General features: G+C 32.0%; 1 protein-coding gene across 15 annotated transcripts in view; it reads right to left on the reverse strand.

Moving 5' to 3' along the window:
• The window catches only part of KIAA0825 (KIAA0825 ortholog), a 472,583-nt gene that overhangs the window by 367,850 nt on the left and 87,733 nt on the right, over positions 1–17,000 (reverse strand). For 13 of the 15 annotated variants that reach the window (XR_010140095.1, XR_010140096.1, XR_010140094.1 and 10 more), the window contains 2 exons: positions 10,269–10,437; positions 6,611–7,280 (listed from right to left, as the gene is read on the reverse strand). Coding sequence is in view for 12 of the 15 variants with exons in the window: in XM_009240908.4 (XP_009239183.3) it covers positions 6,611–7,280; positions 10,269–10,437 (839 nt within the window). In the remaining 3 variants the exon portion in view is untranslated. Of the gene's footprint in view, positions 1–6,610; positions 7,281–10,268; positions 10,438–11,816; positions 15,538–17,000 lie in introns of those variants that run through there. The other 2 variants (XM_054556449.2, XM_054556450.2) reach the window with 2 other exon arrangements.

Genomic DNA, 17,000 nt, shown 5'->3' on the forward strand with positions numbered 1-17,000 from the left:
TAAACTGACCTATGACCTTTCCTGAAAACCAAAACAGAATCTTATTTTTAACTTTCATCATTAGTGTTTGAATGTCAGAATTAGAGGATATAGCAAGTGAAATATTCTTTCCAACCTGAGGAAGAAGACACCTGTGTTCTAAGAAGGGAGAAGTAGATAACAGTGCAGTTTGGTGTTTGCTAATTCTTCCTATATGGAAGAAAAATATGCTAAAATTAAATTGCATACATTTTCTCTCTTACCCAATATACTTTCCATGTTTGTTGCCCTTCTGTCTTTAGAACAATGATTCAGAGGCCTCAGAACATTTAATGGAGAATAATTAGGTCAGAAAATAGAGTCCATGCAGCAAAAAAAAAGTTTTAGATAAAGATATGTACACATACATATACTACCACACATCTACCCAAGCACATAAAATACACCCTCCCCTTATACCCATAAATATCCAGTCATTTTTCTCATGATTTTTAATTTAATAAATAATTTTCAGAGAAAATTCCTACCTTTAGTAGGAAGAATTGAAAAAAAAAAAGAACTTCCTTAGAAAAAAATTCTAATGTCAGACTTTTTGTTTATCTTAGGTGGAATGGAGGTATAGTGGGAAGATGCTTCTCGTCTAATTTTAATTTTGCAGCTAACTTGATTTGTTAACCAGCCAAAATGCTTTCATTTTTTCACCCACAAAACAAGAACTGGAATTGCTGCATTGTCTAATTTTTGGGTGGTGGTATAGCAAAGATAAGTCAAATAAATAAAAAATATGGAAGCATCTTGCAACCATAATGCTAGCTAATGCTATTGTTATTAATAAATTAATAGTAAAAAGGATCTCAAACGTGGTAATAATCAGCTCAACTTAGTTACTTTTAGCTTAACTCTGGTAAAAATAGTATATGTAACCAGGTTACTTGCATCTTTAGGAATAAAATGACATTCTTCATTTAGATACTTTTTAAAATATTAAGTTAAAATTAATGGTAATATTTTTTCTATTCATATATCAGTATGCGAAGTCTTGGGTTTTTTTTTTTTGCAAATCTTTCCAAATAGAAAGAAGTGATGTGGATTTGTACTCTATTACAGTTTCAAAATTCAAGGTTAATTTTATATGTAGGAAAATAAATGTATGCTATGATTTCAGAAAGTCCAGCAGAAAAATTGGGATCTAAAAAAATGAGAATTACTCTTCAAATTATTGAAGGATTCTTGATTTACAAATGATTTCATTCAGCAAGACACAGTAAGTCACTGTAGTCACCAGGACTTTGGGAGAGCTACTTAACTTGTCCAAACCACAGATTCTGTATCTATAAAATACGGACAATATCCAACTTTCCAGAGTTGGCTTCAGTATACTTTTTCATCTTTCATAATATCATCATTCAAATGGTCAGAGCTACTTGAGTAGAGGAGAGAACTGAGTGGCTTTTGATTGGCCTACTTTCTAATAGTCATCTTGTGTCTCCCTAGTCAAGAAGTCTATCTTCTCTTTGGTTTGAGGGCCTTCGTTATCTTGAAGGATCTTTTCATTCCTTGAGGGATTCATTTCCCTCATCCCCAATCTTCCTTAAACAAAAGAACAAGGGACAATGAACAAAAAGGTGCCTTAGAGGTGATTCAGGTCAACCTTTCATCCACTGCAGATTTTAGGAATCTTTCAAATATTCAAAGGTGTTTATCATATTCTCTTAAGTCTTCTTTTTTCAAGCTAACAATAACCTCAAGAAAAATTAAAGATAGGATATATGGGGGCCATGGAGTTTATCCTAGAATTTAAATCTCCTAATTCTATCTTTTCATATTAAAATACACAGGATTTATTTAACCGAAATTTACTATATATAAATAATCCTTTCTTTTTTGAACATTGAGAAATGTAGCATTTACTTAAATCCAAAGGAAATACAATTTTAAAAGTAAAATTAATTTGATCACATAACTAGTCCAAATATAAATATAGTAAAATGTTACAATATAAGAATGGCACTGGTGCTCCTGAAACGTAAATAATATGTGTACAATTGTATATATGGATCTGACTTTCCAGATAATTCCAAATTAGGTTATAATGAAAATGCTAATTGCAAATTTCTAGCTTTTTGAAAGCTATTTTGACTTTAAAGCCTTATAAGCTACATGAAAAAAATATTGTAGTATAAACCTTTATGAAATAATAATTTTCCTAATATTAGAGAAACTAGCCGGGTGTGGTGGCTCATGCCTGTAATCCCAGCACTTTGGGAGGCCAAGGCGGGTGGATCGCCTGAGGTCAGGAGTTTGAGACCAGCTTGGCCAGAATGGTGAAATCCCGTCTCTACTAAAAATACGAAAAGTAGCTGGGCGTGGTGGCAGACGCCTGTAATCCCAGCTACTTGGGAGACTGAGGCAAGAGAATCGCTTGAACCCAGGAGGTGGAGGTTGCAGTGAGCCGAGATTGCGCCATTGCACTCCACCCTGGGCAACAGAGGGAGACTCTGTCTCAAAAAAAAAAAAAAAAAATTTAGAGAAACTATAAGAATACAGATGAACAAAATTGGTTATTGAGAAAGCGTTGCTTTGTAAATCACTTTGGAAACTTTGTAAGCGTATCTGTAAGAATAATATTGTTCTCTTCTATAAAAGATTGTCAAATCAAAAAGATTCTGTAATATTTATGTTAACATTATTTCATCATTTTTTTCAAATAACAAAACATACAAGCGTTACACTTCTAAATGTATTGTAATATTAAAGCAGCACATGCTCTCTAAGAAACAAAACATTCAAAACTGAATATAAAGTAGAAAAAAAGTTACCATACAATACCAAGATGTGGATTAAGTCTAATCACAAGCTTATATGTAAATAAAATTGTCTGGTACCTTATCATAGAAAAATGGCTAGGGAGATTGTCACCGTATTTTAAATATATGTACTGGAAAACCTGAATTAGTGGCAGACAGAATGCACTGTGGGGTGCCCACGTGAACACACTCATCCAAAAGGCCAACTGGTAGAATAACATAGCACAGCATAGCACAAATAGCACAGCATAGCATAGCATAACATAGCATAGAAGAGCATCATAAAAACTACCTCTATTGAGTGTCTGAGTTAATAACACTAGCAAATCATAACTGAGTTCTGAATCATTATCAATAAAAAAGAAAAGCAAAACACTGAATCAGTGTAGAAGACAGAAATAATGTAACCATTAAAAAAATGTGGCCAGGCATGGTGGCTCACACCTGTAACCCCAGCACTTTGGGAGGCCAAGGCGGGTGGATCACCTGGGGTCAGGAGTTGGAGACCAGCCTGACGAAAATGGTGAAACACCATCTCTACTAAAAATACAAAATTAACCGGGCATGGTAGTGCATGCCTGTAATCCCAGCTACTTAGGAGGCCTGAGGCAGGAGAATCACTTGAACCCAGGAGGCAGAGGTTGCAGTGAGCCGAGATTGCACCATTGCACTCTAGCCTGGGCAACAAGAGCAAAACTCCAACTCAAAAAAACAAAAAAAGTGAAAGTGGTAAATTATTTTTAATGCTAACTATCATACTGTTTTGCACAGCTTTTGACACAGAGTTTAGTGGCATATCAAGCTAATATACCAAATAATTGCAAACAGAGAAATCTTCTTTTTTTGGCTATCTGTGTGGACTTGGAAAATATTTACCTCTCTGAATCTCAGTATTCTCATATATAAAGTATAAATAATATAAAAGGCTGTTGAGAAGGTTAAGTGAACCCACATATGTAAAGCCTTATAAAGTCTTATACATAATAATAAGTAATCAAATTAGACAGACAGACAGATAGATAGATGGATGGATAGATAGATAGATAGATGATAGATGAATGGATGGAAAATTTACAGGCCATTCAGGGAAGAACTACCAATCCTCAACCTAAGTACAAAATCAGAAGCAACTAAAGATTGAATAGGTCCAAACTGCCTTAGCTCATTAAGGTATAAGCATGGAAAGGTAAGACATTAGCTCATTAAGACTACAGTATACATACAAAGCCTGCTTAAAGTCACTAAATAGAAATTATAATCATTTAAATCATATACATTTAAATTAGGATTATTTAAATTTAAATAAATTAAATTTATTTTAAATTATTTAAATAGTTTGGAGAAGAAGAAAACAATGACCACTAAAGTTGAAGAAGTATACAGAGGATTCAGAGAAATGTTTTTAAATTAAAAAATATCCTATTTTTCAGTCAGTAGATTATAGTAATACAGGAAGGGCTCTGAGTCAGACAGATAACAAGTTTGAATCCTGGCTTCACTCTATGTCCTAGAGCAAATTACTTAATATCTCTATGTCTTAGTTTCCTCACTGTAAAATGGAGATAACAAATAATGGTATCTACCTTGTTTGGTAGGTTAGAAGGATTAAAAGAGATAATGCACATCAATGTCTGAGCCAATAAATGTTGTTGTTACTTAAGGATTGTCCTTTCTATAATTTCAGGTAAAATAGCAAAGATTTCATGAGCATAAAGATACAGACATAGATTAAAGATAATACAATACAACCCATTCGAGCCATTGTTACTCATCTCAAAGATGTATTTCCTTAATAAACAAAACATGATCATTGGGTCAAATATTAGCGAACAACATAGCTTATCTGTTGAGTTAGTTTAGCCATTCTCATATGGCAGTAGCAGTAGTGACTCATTCAGTTTTCTTCCCCTTACTGTGTCTAGCACAGAACATGGTAGCTGCTAAACGCCTTTCTTATGGTAGGTGGTCAATAAAGCTGAACTGAATTTATTTGCAGACAGCCCACTTGAACAGTGCTGTCTGAAATTTCTTTTATAGGTGACAGATCATTTAATTCTACACTTGTAAGACAAGGCCCAATAGCATGGTGCTTGAGAACATGGGTCCCAGAAATAGAAAGATCTGCATGTGACTTCTAAGTATCAATCCTGATTTCATACAACATGATCAGGGCAAGTTAATCTTTCTAAGTTTCTTTTTGTGTTCCTGAAATTGGGATAATGGGAATGGGTTGTCATTAGCGCAGTGTTTGACATATGGACAGTGCTCACTTAATAATTGTTTTATATCAAAGTTCAGATAAAGGAGCTTGGGAAAGATTCTATGCACCTACACTTGTGGAAAATGCTTCAAATTCTGGTGTTAAAGAGGACACACATAGTTGTCTCTCATGAATGAGAAAACACTTCAATATCAACCCTAAAGACTCCACAGCAACTTACACACATTTTCAACCATATGGATCTTTTCTTCTGTTATAAACTATATTTAGCACATTTAAAACTTTCATATTGAAAAGACTTTATAAGTAAGCAGGATTTTTTTTTCAGAGGACATAAAAATTTTAGAAAATAAGTACACTAATAAAGTGCATTGAAAAATTTATGTGTTAACAATTAAAAGTCTATTTGCTTTGAGCAAAATAATAATGTTCCTAAATTAACTGACTTTGTATTTTGCCATAACCGAATTTGGCAGATGCATCTCTCTTCTGCAATGAGATATAGCTTCTGGAGGAAAATTAAAATTTTAAGACAAAATATTAAACAATTTGAAAATTCATATATCACATTAATTTGGTCAACTGAAATTTTATTAATGAAGATACGCACAAGTATAGTGAGGTATAGGAATTTTAAAAAGATGATCATAAATTCAAAGATCCATAACAATTCACCAAATAATAATTTTCAAATACTTAAGCCATATAGTTTATGAACTTATTCAGAAATACACCTCAGATTTTACATAAAAGCATAACTAATGATAATTTTAGAAATAATCCTATTTTTACCCTGATTTTTCTCCACTGGTAGGAAAGTACAACCACAACAAGAAAAGTTTATTATATCACAATAACTTCCTTCCTTTTTTCCTTTAACTTATGAATAAAATAGAAATTTTCAAATCATCTTTTATTTGTATACATCCTTATAGAAAAAATAGTAGAGAAACTTTAAAAAATAGCTATAGTAAAATGTTATACCTTCCTAATCAATTACAATACAGAATTTTATAATTATAGTATTTCATAGTTGCTCATTATTAGAACTGACTGACTAAAATATTACAACTTTTAAATTTCCAATTTTACTGCAAATTTCAACAAATTTTCAATAATTCTTTTTACCTAATAATGCTTTGGCTTTGGAAGATACAATGGATTAAAAATCATACTTTTCTGTTATGTATATAACTAAATGTACATATATATAACTGAGTATAAGTGCTTATATGTGTATATTTAATAAACAGATAAAGGAGCTTATATGTGTATAAGTATATATACTCAGTTATATATATGTGTGTATACACACAGTTTCACAAATACTGTTTGTCATATGCAATCAAGAGAAATTAAACTTATTTAAAGTATTTTTGGCTTATATTTCCAATATCTTTAACATTTTATAAGAAAGAAAATGCTTTTATAACTACAATTATAGAAAAAAATGCATGAGAAATGTATACTGCAAAATTTCATTACATTCATTTTCTAATTTTCATGTTTGCAGTGAGATTTAACCAAACAGAAAACATCTTAGAAAATTAAACATATTAAAAGACTTAAGTTAAACGAAACAAAAATTTTAAATGTCACTAACCCAAAGCATGCACTGCTCCTCTATGCTTGCTGGAGCTCTTGCTTGTTTTAACCACACGAACAGCATTTTCTCTGAACTGCAGCTCACAAAAATTTTCAAGAAATTTTGCCATTTCTTCTGTAACAGTATCCAGGTAAGTTTCTTTAACGAATTTCACCATTGAGGACGGAGCTAAAATTTCACATAGTGTGTTAAAATCCTCTTTTATTATTGAGTATAACTTCAGCATTGTACTTTGATATCCATGAACTATTACATCTAAATTTGAATCTCTGTTGTAAGAAGAAAAGCAGTTCTGCAGAAGATTAGCCAACAGTTTATTCTGTATGTTTTGGTATTTGATTACAACTTCTGATTCTGGATAAAGAAACAAGAGTTGTTGTAAGCACTGCTTTTTCAATAAAATTTTTTGCTGTGAATTGTTTATTTCATTATGGCTTTGTAATTTGCTCACTAAGAAGCGTCGAAGATGCAGTCTTATATCATCCCATATAGACTTGACATCCATAGAGGAATTATCTTCAACAGAATGAAGAGACGTCCTAGAGAGGAAATGGAAAGATGTTCCACTTAGAGTTGATGGGAATGAAACGCTGCTGTAGCAGGAGAGGTCCCAAAGTAAATCCAATGTCATTTCTTCTTGATTTTGTTCATTCTTCAATAAATCTTGCTAATGAAATTATAACATTAGAAATGTGATTAAGTGTAATAGATAAAATGATTTCTATAGTCATATACAATTTCATAATAATTTCAGGTTGAAATCAATACTCTAAAATTCCTCAAGATTTTATTTTTTTGCATTTGAAATTTAATCAATTCAGACGTTTTAGAATGTTAGCTTTTATGGTCTACTAAACTTTGAATTGTTCATTTCAAACCTAGCTAATTATCTTTTCAATTAGATTTCTAGACATACAGTTTTTAGCCCTCATTGTTATCCACCCAATATACCCTGAGCTGTATAAAAACTGTGGCTTAAAAATTCTAAATACAAATCTATAGTAAAATATTGATTGAAATGTATTCCTAATACAAAATAGATTCAAGATCATGCCCCTAATTCCTGGTAGACAATTTTCATGCTTGAATGAGTACACTTATTATTATAAAACCCCAAATGAACATATAATACAATGCTTTAAAATCATTCTAGAATATAGATCTTTAAATATAGTATGTGCCTGGGGGTTACTAAGATATACCTTTCTGAGAAGTCAATTTTAATACATTGAAAGATTTTAACTTTCATTTAAATTACTTTTTGAGAACTGTATTAAGAAAGATTTTACTTTGAAAATTAATCTGAGAATATTTCAATTCTCTCCAAAGAAATAACCCAAAATGAGAAAAAGATACTCTCAGAATTATTCCCCAAAAGATGATATGAAATTATTCCTTTATACTTTCTGTGCTGGCAGAAAACAATAGTGGGCATAATTATGAATAGAAAGGGACACAAAATTTACTTTTTTCTCGGGCTTTGAATTGGACACACACATTCTCCTTCCATGCCGACTCTCCTAATGATGTCTATTTTAGCTAATACTGAAATTAGTTTATATTCTCTACGTAGAAACAAGCTGAGTACAAGAGAAATGAAAGCAAGGTCCAAGTGGCATAAAATCAGGCCGGCTTTACAATTTCTTATTGACAAAGATACCAAAGGCATTATGTGTGATTCACAATTACGAACAATTCCTAGACAAATTCCAGGAATTTTCTCTCATTCACTGTAAGCACTGCAATGTCTAATGTTCTATCTGTAATAAATAATTATACCCAATAATTATACCAAGAAATGCTTTTTAAGTATTTACACAAACATTTCCTGGTTTATTTATAATGATAACTCTTTGGCATATGTATTTAAAAACCCAATTTACACACAAGGTCTCTAAAATCAGGCATGCTTCAGTGACTTTTCAAAAGTCACATACAGTAAGGCACAGAACCAAGAACGGATCCACGTTCTTTCTGCTACACTCCAGAGAGCCACAAAGTACACATGACCTCTCTGTAGCTTCTTTCTCTCTCCTCTACTGCTATTGAGTTATTTCGATACTTCTGGAAAAGAAATGTCCTTAGATAGGACACATCAGCATTACTGTAAATTCTATAAAGCAAATGAGTCATATTAGTGCCTCTGCCTTGGTTTTTTTAAGTCAGTAAATAACTGTAAATATTTGATCAAACAAAGAATAATAGATTACAGAGGTTTAAAACATATGTTTAGTACGATTGCTTAAATTTTGAAAATAACTTCAGTACATCTGCCATAATGAGGACCTCTGTTTCTTATTTAAATCGATAGAAAATTAACAAAAAATGTTCTATGAAGAAAACAGATGTATGAAAAATGCCATCAGGACTGACATTTTTTAGCATGTAGAAACTTGATAATAAGGTCATTTAAATCTGGATCTGTTTTAATAATGTGGTTCCTTCCTTAAAATAACATGATCAATTATGTAAAAAAACCTAGGACTGGGACAAGCCTATCAGTCTAATGAATTTGAGCAAAACTAAGCTGGCCTTTGCCCTGCAGTGAATAGAGAATGACTTATGCGTGACATATTAAAAGATAATTAAAAGCTTTTGCTTTTAATTAAATGAGAAAGCATTATTACATCAGTATTAATGAAATTCAGTAAACATGCCTCTTAATAGAAATGAAAGGAATAACTATATCCATATTTATTCTTTAAGGATCCACCTTCAGGAGATAATGGGTGAGAGGTTTCCTTAAAAGAATAAGGCTTCAGGGCACACAGTCTTCCTTTCTCTTCCTTTTATTACTTTGTGAAATTAAAGAGACATCTGAAATAATAACAACAGGCAAAAACTATTTTCATCTGATTCTGTCATCCTAAGCCATCTACAACCTCCAGATATTTTCCACATCTGCCTTAGTCAATGTTTGATGTTTAGACAAAAACAGTGCCTTTTTTTTCCCTAAATTAAATTAAAACCATAACTATAGAAATACTGCTTTCTAACAATTGTGCTGCTTCTCTGGGAATCTGTTTTTGCAAGCTAGCTAGTCTTGGAGAAACAAGTGTGATAAAATTACTGTTCTTATTGAAGGTTACAAAAACTTCTCTAGCATAGAGGGTGGTCAATATCAAGAATGACCAACATAATAATTCTCTGTCATTTGGTGGTCTTGCATAAATTGCTACCTTGATTGACAAGAACTGGGTTAGACTGCAGGTTAGGAATGCAGGGAATAATAGTCAAAGCCACTTAATAGACACAATCCATGGGGATCTTATTATGCTTAATAATGAGCATACAAAAAATGAATAGTGAAATGATACAAAACATAATGAATATGAACTTTTCTGGTAGACAGCTGTGATACACATCAATACATTTTGCGGTATTGATATGATATATATCATACCACAAATCACCCAGGAATCAATATTTTATCTCCATTTATATAAAATTTTATTTTATTGATAAAAATCATAGTTAAAAATTAAAACAAATAGCTCAGTGGATTATGTTGGGGATATAGCAACATAAAAACACAAACCCCTATGTACGGCAGGCTAATATGGTCACTCAAATAAATATTTACGTATAGAAATTGAATGAGTTGTATTCCCTGTTTACTCATCCCACTCCATGATAAAATAAAAATTCATTTTACCAGTGTTTTGAGAAATTTTATCAAGTCTCCATGAGAAATGAAAGATGACTCAGATGTACTGTAATTATAGTTAGTTAGCCATTCAAAGCAGTCAGTTGTTGTTTGCAGCTGCACACCTGGACATTGTTTGTTAATTTCGGACTGTATCTCTTTAATGCAATGTTCTATGCTATAAAAAAGAGAAGAAAAAGTTATTTTGGCAGGATATAGATAATGGCTTCATTTCATAATATCACAGGCCCTGAAATCTTCATATGTGGTACCTGGTTTTGTACAATTTACAAATTCATTCATATGATATGAAAAGAATAACAAACAGACTATACATTCATAGTTGAAAGCTGAGAGTTCAAATTTTCTGGCAGTAAAAAATGTAATACAGGAAATATAAAATAGCTACTCAGATGAACTAGAAATTCTTTTGTGTTGAAACAGAAATCAAGCACAGATGTAATTCGATAATAGCCCTCTTGATAGGCAGTGGATGAAAGGGACAGATAAAATACTGAACACTGTAAATATTAGAAATATACATTATCTACTAAGAGGTGAAGGACTATATAAATTATGAAAAACTTCAATCAATGGAATAGGAAGAAGTCATGAAGTAGTTATAAAAAGCTTATAACTTTAAAAGTTGTAAAGTATACAAGCTATATACACAATGTTGCTACAGCCAAATACCTTTCCTGCCATCCAACTCTACTACAAAAAACAGAAACAAAAATTACTAAAAATTGCATTTAAAAAATGACTGGAAGGAAACGAAGCAAAGGGTTAATAGCAATTATATTTGGGTGGGTGTAATTAGATAAGTTTTAAATTTTACTTTTCCATATTTTCTAAATATTTATAAGGCATAAAATAAAATGCTTCATACACCAAAAAAGTAAACCAAGAACCGAGAAAAAATGTCCAGTAGAATCTTGCAATATGTATCTGGTTTAAAATTTCCATTCAAAGTATCCTTCCTGTTGATAAAATAACAGATATACTATGTTATTTTAATTTCCATATACAATTCTGTGCATTGATGATTACAAATCTTTGTGGGGTAAACTGGTGACCTTTAGCGGAGTGCCATCTGCAGAGCCACAGGGATATGACATATTACTACCACCTGATGGCAGCATATCTAAACTTCAAGAAAGCTTTCAAACAGGCAAATTCCTTTGAAGCTGAAACAGCTCACCAAAAATTGACAGCTACGCATTTGTCTCTTAATCGTATTAAGAAAGATTTGTTACCAAGAGGTAAAGTTAGTGTTTTGAAAAGGTAACTGCTATCAATTAAAGGTTCCATATGATAGAACCTGGTAGGCTTTAGAAACCAAGCGCTCATTATTAAAATAGATGTCATATGAAAGACTCTTTGAAATTCATCCAGGTGTGGGTTGCCTATAAAACATACACTGTAAAAGTTTAAGTAAAACTTTTCAGGAGACTTCTGAGCATGAGTGAATTCAAAGTAAATTACCTTGAAACAAATACATTCTGAGAATCAAAGAGCCTTTTCATGAACACAAAGAACTTAAAAGGAAAACAATACCTCCTCTGGCCACAGGCCACTCAATTTCCCGATGGGACAGCCATATTCAGGAATACCACTTCTACGTCTGACAAGAGATTGGCTTGCATTTTCTTAACTTATGTAAGCACTTCTATGGACAGAGAAACACAATGCCCTAAGCATACCCCTTGACTCTAGGGACTCTTTATCAAAGGTTTTTATTATAGCATCCTCATGTGTCTCATTCAATGAAACCTAATAGATTACAGCAATGTGAATTGGAAAGGCTCAGCAGTTAGTCTGTTTCAATGAGGACTCAGATTTTAGGCTAATTTCTAACATCCAAATCTGGGCAGAGGCCAAAAACTACAATTTATAAATAGGGTAAAGCCTTTAGAGGGCTAGATATTTTAGTAATTTGTCCAAACACTGACAAAGGGATTGAGTGGTTGCATTTCAGGGGACCTCCCTCATTGATACAAACTAAGACAGATAAACTTTATTTTAAAATCATTTTGTCACAAATTATAAAATGTCAGAACTAATTATCTACACCTGATTTTTTTTTAATTGGCTATCTTGTTGTCTGCCACTCACCAATGCCTATACACCTTGTTCTAAAAACTTAATAATCTGAAGTCTAGATATTTCTTGTCCAATTGTTATACAAAATAAATATTTTCAAAATTTATGATAAATGTCAGTTTGGTATGTAATCTGACAATTATCTTCTTTAATCAAGGTCAAAATAAATTACAATTTAATTTTCACCATTTAAAAGGTAACATTTTCAAATGCTACACATTATTTAGGATTATAAACACAGGTAGTAAAAGTGTAAGGAAATGCACTGGAATGATCAGCAGCACCCTCTGGCAGAGTGGGGATGGAAGTGGGATGAAATTGGGGAGAGGTACACAGAGAGCTTTAGCTATACTAGTAATGTTTTCTTTCTTAAACTAGATGGTGGCCACAGGAGTATTTCTCATAGTACTCTATGCCTTTTCATATGTCTCAACATTTCTTAATAAATTTGAACCCCAATGTGCTTTAATTATAATGACTCTGAATTAGCCAAGTTAATGATGTGTGCAAGTGGATGCATTACTGAGACGCTGTGTATAAATCAATTTGTAAAGCATTTTTACAATGCAATACGGAGTATGCTTTTAAAAAAGATATCTATGGTAATTTTCTCATTCAACATTCACTCCTAGATTCCCTGACTGTAAAAATTGCTTATTAAATGAAGGCATTATATTTGATAAACATTAGCTGAATGTTAAATATGTGGTAGGCATTGTGATATATACTAGGGAACCCAATGTGAATAAGACGTCATCCTGTCCCTAAAGGAATTCTGTCTAGTGAAAGAGATAAACCTGTAAATAAACAATTATAACACAGTAAGACTTGATAAGGAATGTGTACAATGTGCTAAGGGAGTACACAGGAGGGAGCCATTAAAAGTGCCTGTGGGAGGTGTAAAAAGGTTTTTCCTTGTAGAAGAGGAGATTATATGCAAGGATGTTGCTTTAAGAACATTAGTAGAATCACTGTACTTAAAATTCCCTGACACCTCACCCCTCAGAATTCAGTACTTGTCATCTAACCTCACTGTTGCCTCGCTTTAAAACTATATTTATTTGAAGAATAAGAAATATGAGTTTATTTTTATGGTCACTACTACACTCATGCATGTATGGATGTATGTGTGTATGTATATATGCACCATCTTACTTCCAAAAAGGCCGAGATGTCCTACTATTGGACAGACTGCATTAAATAACAATAGCAGTCCAAGAGCTGATTAATATTGAACTGGTGCGGTTGGAGATAGGATAAGAAACTGAAAAACAGAAGAGGATAATTATAAAATCTTGAAACTTCAGCTTATTATAAAGTTCTTACAAGATTTCAAAAGTATTATCCAGTCACAAAATAGTTAAAAGGAAAAAAGTATGTTCCATTGGTAAATTATGAGAACTTTTTAAATAAAAAGATTGTAGAAAACACATATATGTGCTTTCATGGAATGTTAGAATATAAAAATTTTTATTTCTTAAATCAGGATAGACGCCTCATGGCAGAGCTTAAAGACTTATTTATTACAGTATGGAAAACCCAAAATTTAAAAAAATTTTTTAAAGCTTCTACATTTTGATGCTCTTGCTTATACTTCTTACCCACAAAATAAGTTCAACTTAAGGAAAAGACAAGTCTTTTCAATTGTTACACTGACATTTCAATTCGGTTACATTTCTGTTCATTTCCGTGCTTTTTGTGTTTGAAAGGACAAAGAAATCATTGTGAGGTAAATAGATTTTCTAGTTTTTAGATAAGCCTTATTTATCTAACTAGATTACTAAAATTCCTTGGAATTATCAGGTAATTAATAGGGAAGAGGGCTGATGTATACAAACCAGTATGTAATTAAAATATAAGTCAGCCATGAAATGAAAACTTATTTTCCTGAGACAAAGACATTTCTGGATAATATTTTTTAAAAGAATAGTTAAAAAAGAATAGTTAAAAAAAGTAAAAAAAAAGAATAGATAAAAAGTTAAAAAGAATACTCCTAACACAACTACTTCAATGGCTAAAATGGTGAGAAATTAATGTCCTGAATTGTTTTCTATTTCAGAGACATTTAATCATTTCAAAAAGTTGTAATTACACTTTCAGGAAAAAACACTCTTGACACCAAATCTTTCTCATATGTATCCTTTCCTTTCCATTCCTTTTGTAAAAGTTTTGGCATAGGCCCTTATCATTGGTCATTGGGACTATATATTAATAGCTTCTCTCAGGATTCCCATCTATTGTTAACCCACCTTTTGTTCAGAGTTTACTATGAGCAACACAGTATGAAAGAAACTTTAGAGTTAGGGTCCTTTCTTGATTTGTTGTTATATACCACGGATCCCACTACAAAAGTTGAGAATGGCTCTTGAATGGTCCAGATGCTTTAATCTGGCCATTCATACGTAGTGTAGGCCTGTATCAACCTAAGAAAATCTAAAGTGCTTTCAAAAGAGTCAACCAACCGTGAAATACTCCCCAGAATTCCAGTCGGTGGCAGGGTAGTACTGGCAGGACCAAAGTGATCTTGTATTGATAAGAACGAGCTTCCCAACACAGTTAGATCACTTCTTCTGCCTCCTAAATCTACATCTAATTTGGATCACTTCTTATAAACTAGTGACAGGAGCAAGATGGAAGTGGCACAGGGCTATGTTAATAATATAAAGAGAAGTTTCTAGAAACATTCTATAGGGCTAGAAGGACATAGTTTAATACCCATTACAATCAAGAATAAGTAAATGTGCTCCTTTTTTTTTTTTTATATCTATGGAGGCTTGCCCAGGAATTTCAGCAGAATTTAATGAAGTCAGAATGTGGTTTATCCCAACAAAACCATACAAACTGAAATTAGGAAGAGAAAAGTGGAGGATCTATACCAGCATTTGCTCTGTGCCAATTCCTTTGATTCTCTTTTTGGAGAGAGAGACAGTAAGAAAAAAGAGAGTGGGAGAATATACGTAATAATGGGAATCCTAAGAGATATGGGAACAGACCAGGTCTACATCTTTATCTCCATTGTCCTGATTAAATCAATCATTAAGCTAAACAGATTTGACTAGAAGCTACATACTGAAGGTTTTAATAATACCTATGGTTTATGTGTGAGGAGGTAGGCATACAGCAAATGCTCTCATATATATATGATTATATATATATGAAGTAGTATATATGTATATATCATATATGTATGTATATATCATATATATGATATATCATATATGTATATATCATATATGTATGTATATATCATATATATGATATATCATATATGTATATATCATATATGTATGTATATATCATATACATATGATATATACGTATATATCATATACATATGATATATACGTATATATCATATACATATGATATATACGTATATATCATATACATATGATATATGATCACATATGTATGATATATGTATGATATATATGTGATATATGTATGATATATATGTATGCATATATGATATATGTATGATATATGTATTATATATATATATGTATTATATAGATATATGTATATGCATGATATATATACATATATCATATGTGTATATATACATGTATGTATATATGTATATATCATATATGTGTATAATGTATGTATATATATGTATGTGCATATATGTGCATGCATGTACATATATACACATGTGTATACACATGTAACATACATATATAGTATGATATATGTATGATATATATGTATATGTATGATATAGATGTATCACATATACATATGATATATATGTATGTATGATATATGTATGTATATATCATATATGTATATATGTAGTATATATATTGTGTGTGTGTATATATATATATACACTAAGTAAAAAAATCTAACCACAGAATGTACATATAATTCCCATTTGTATAAAAATCTATTTTGGGGTACATACATGTTTATGTAGAGAATATTTCTAGAAAATTACACAATTATTTATCAAGATAGCTTTCCTCTAAAGAACAAGACTAGGAAAGTCAGAGGAATGGAGAAAGTTTTCCTCTTCACTGCTGTCTCTACTATTTGAAATTTTATCCTTAGTATGTGTTACTTTTATAATGCAAAAATATTTAAGAAAAGGAAAAATGCATTTGAAGAGAGCTTCATCTATCATGTTCTATTCATCTAACTTTACACTAGTTTAAGATAAAACAAATGCAATAAATACCTAACAAACATGTCTAACACACATTTATTGACTCTCTTCTAGCCTACTATGTGCCAGGACTGTTTTAGGCAGTGAAAATACAGTGAAGAACAAGTAATATCCTCAAAGTGGAAATCAAAAGTCTTTTTTAAAAAATGGAAATACTGTCTGGGCATGGTGGCTCACACCTGTAATACCAGCACTTCGGGAAGCCAAGGTGGGTGAATCACCTGAGGTCAGGGGTTCGAGACCAGCCTGACCAACATGGTGAAACCCGTCTCTACTAAAAAAGTACAAAATTAGCCAGGTGTGCTGGCAGATGCCTGTAATCCCAGCTACTTGGGAGGCTGGGGCAGAAGAATCGCTTTAAGCGGGGAGGCGGAGGTTGCAGTGAGCTGAGATTGCACCATTGCACTCCAGCCTGGGCAACGAGAGTAAAACTCCATCACCAAAAAAAAAAAAAAAAAAAAAAAAGGAAT

The sequence above is a fragment of the Pongo abelii genome, chromosome 4 (assembly GCF_028885655.2).
Source record: "Pongo abelii isolate AG06213 chromosome 4, NHGRI_mPonAbe1-v2.0_pri, whole genome shotgun sequence".
Lineage (NCBI taxonomy): Eukaryota > Metazoa > Chordata > Mammalia > Primates > Hominidae > Pongo > Pongo abelii.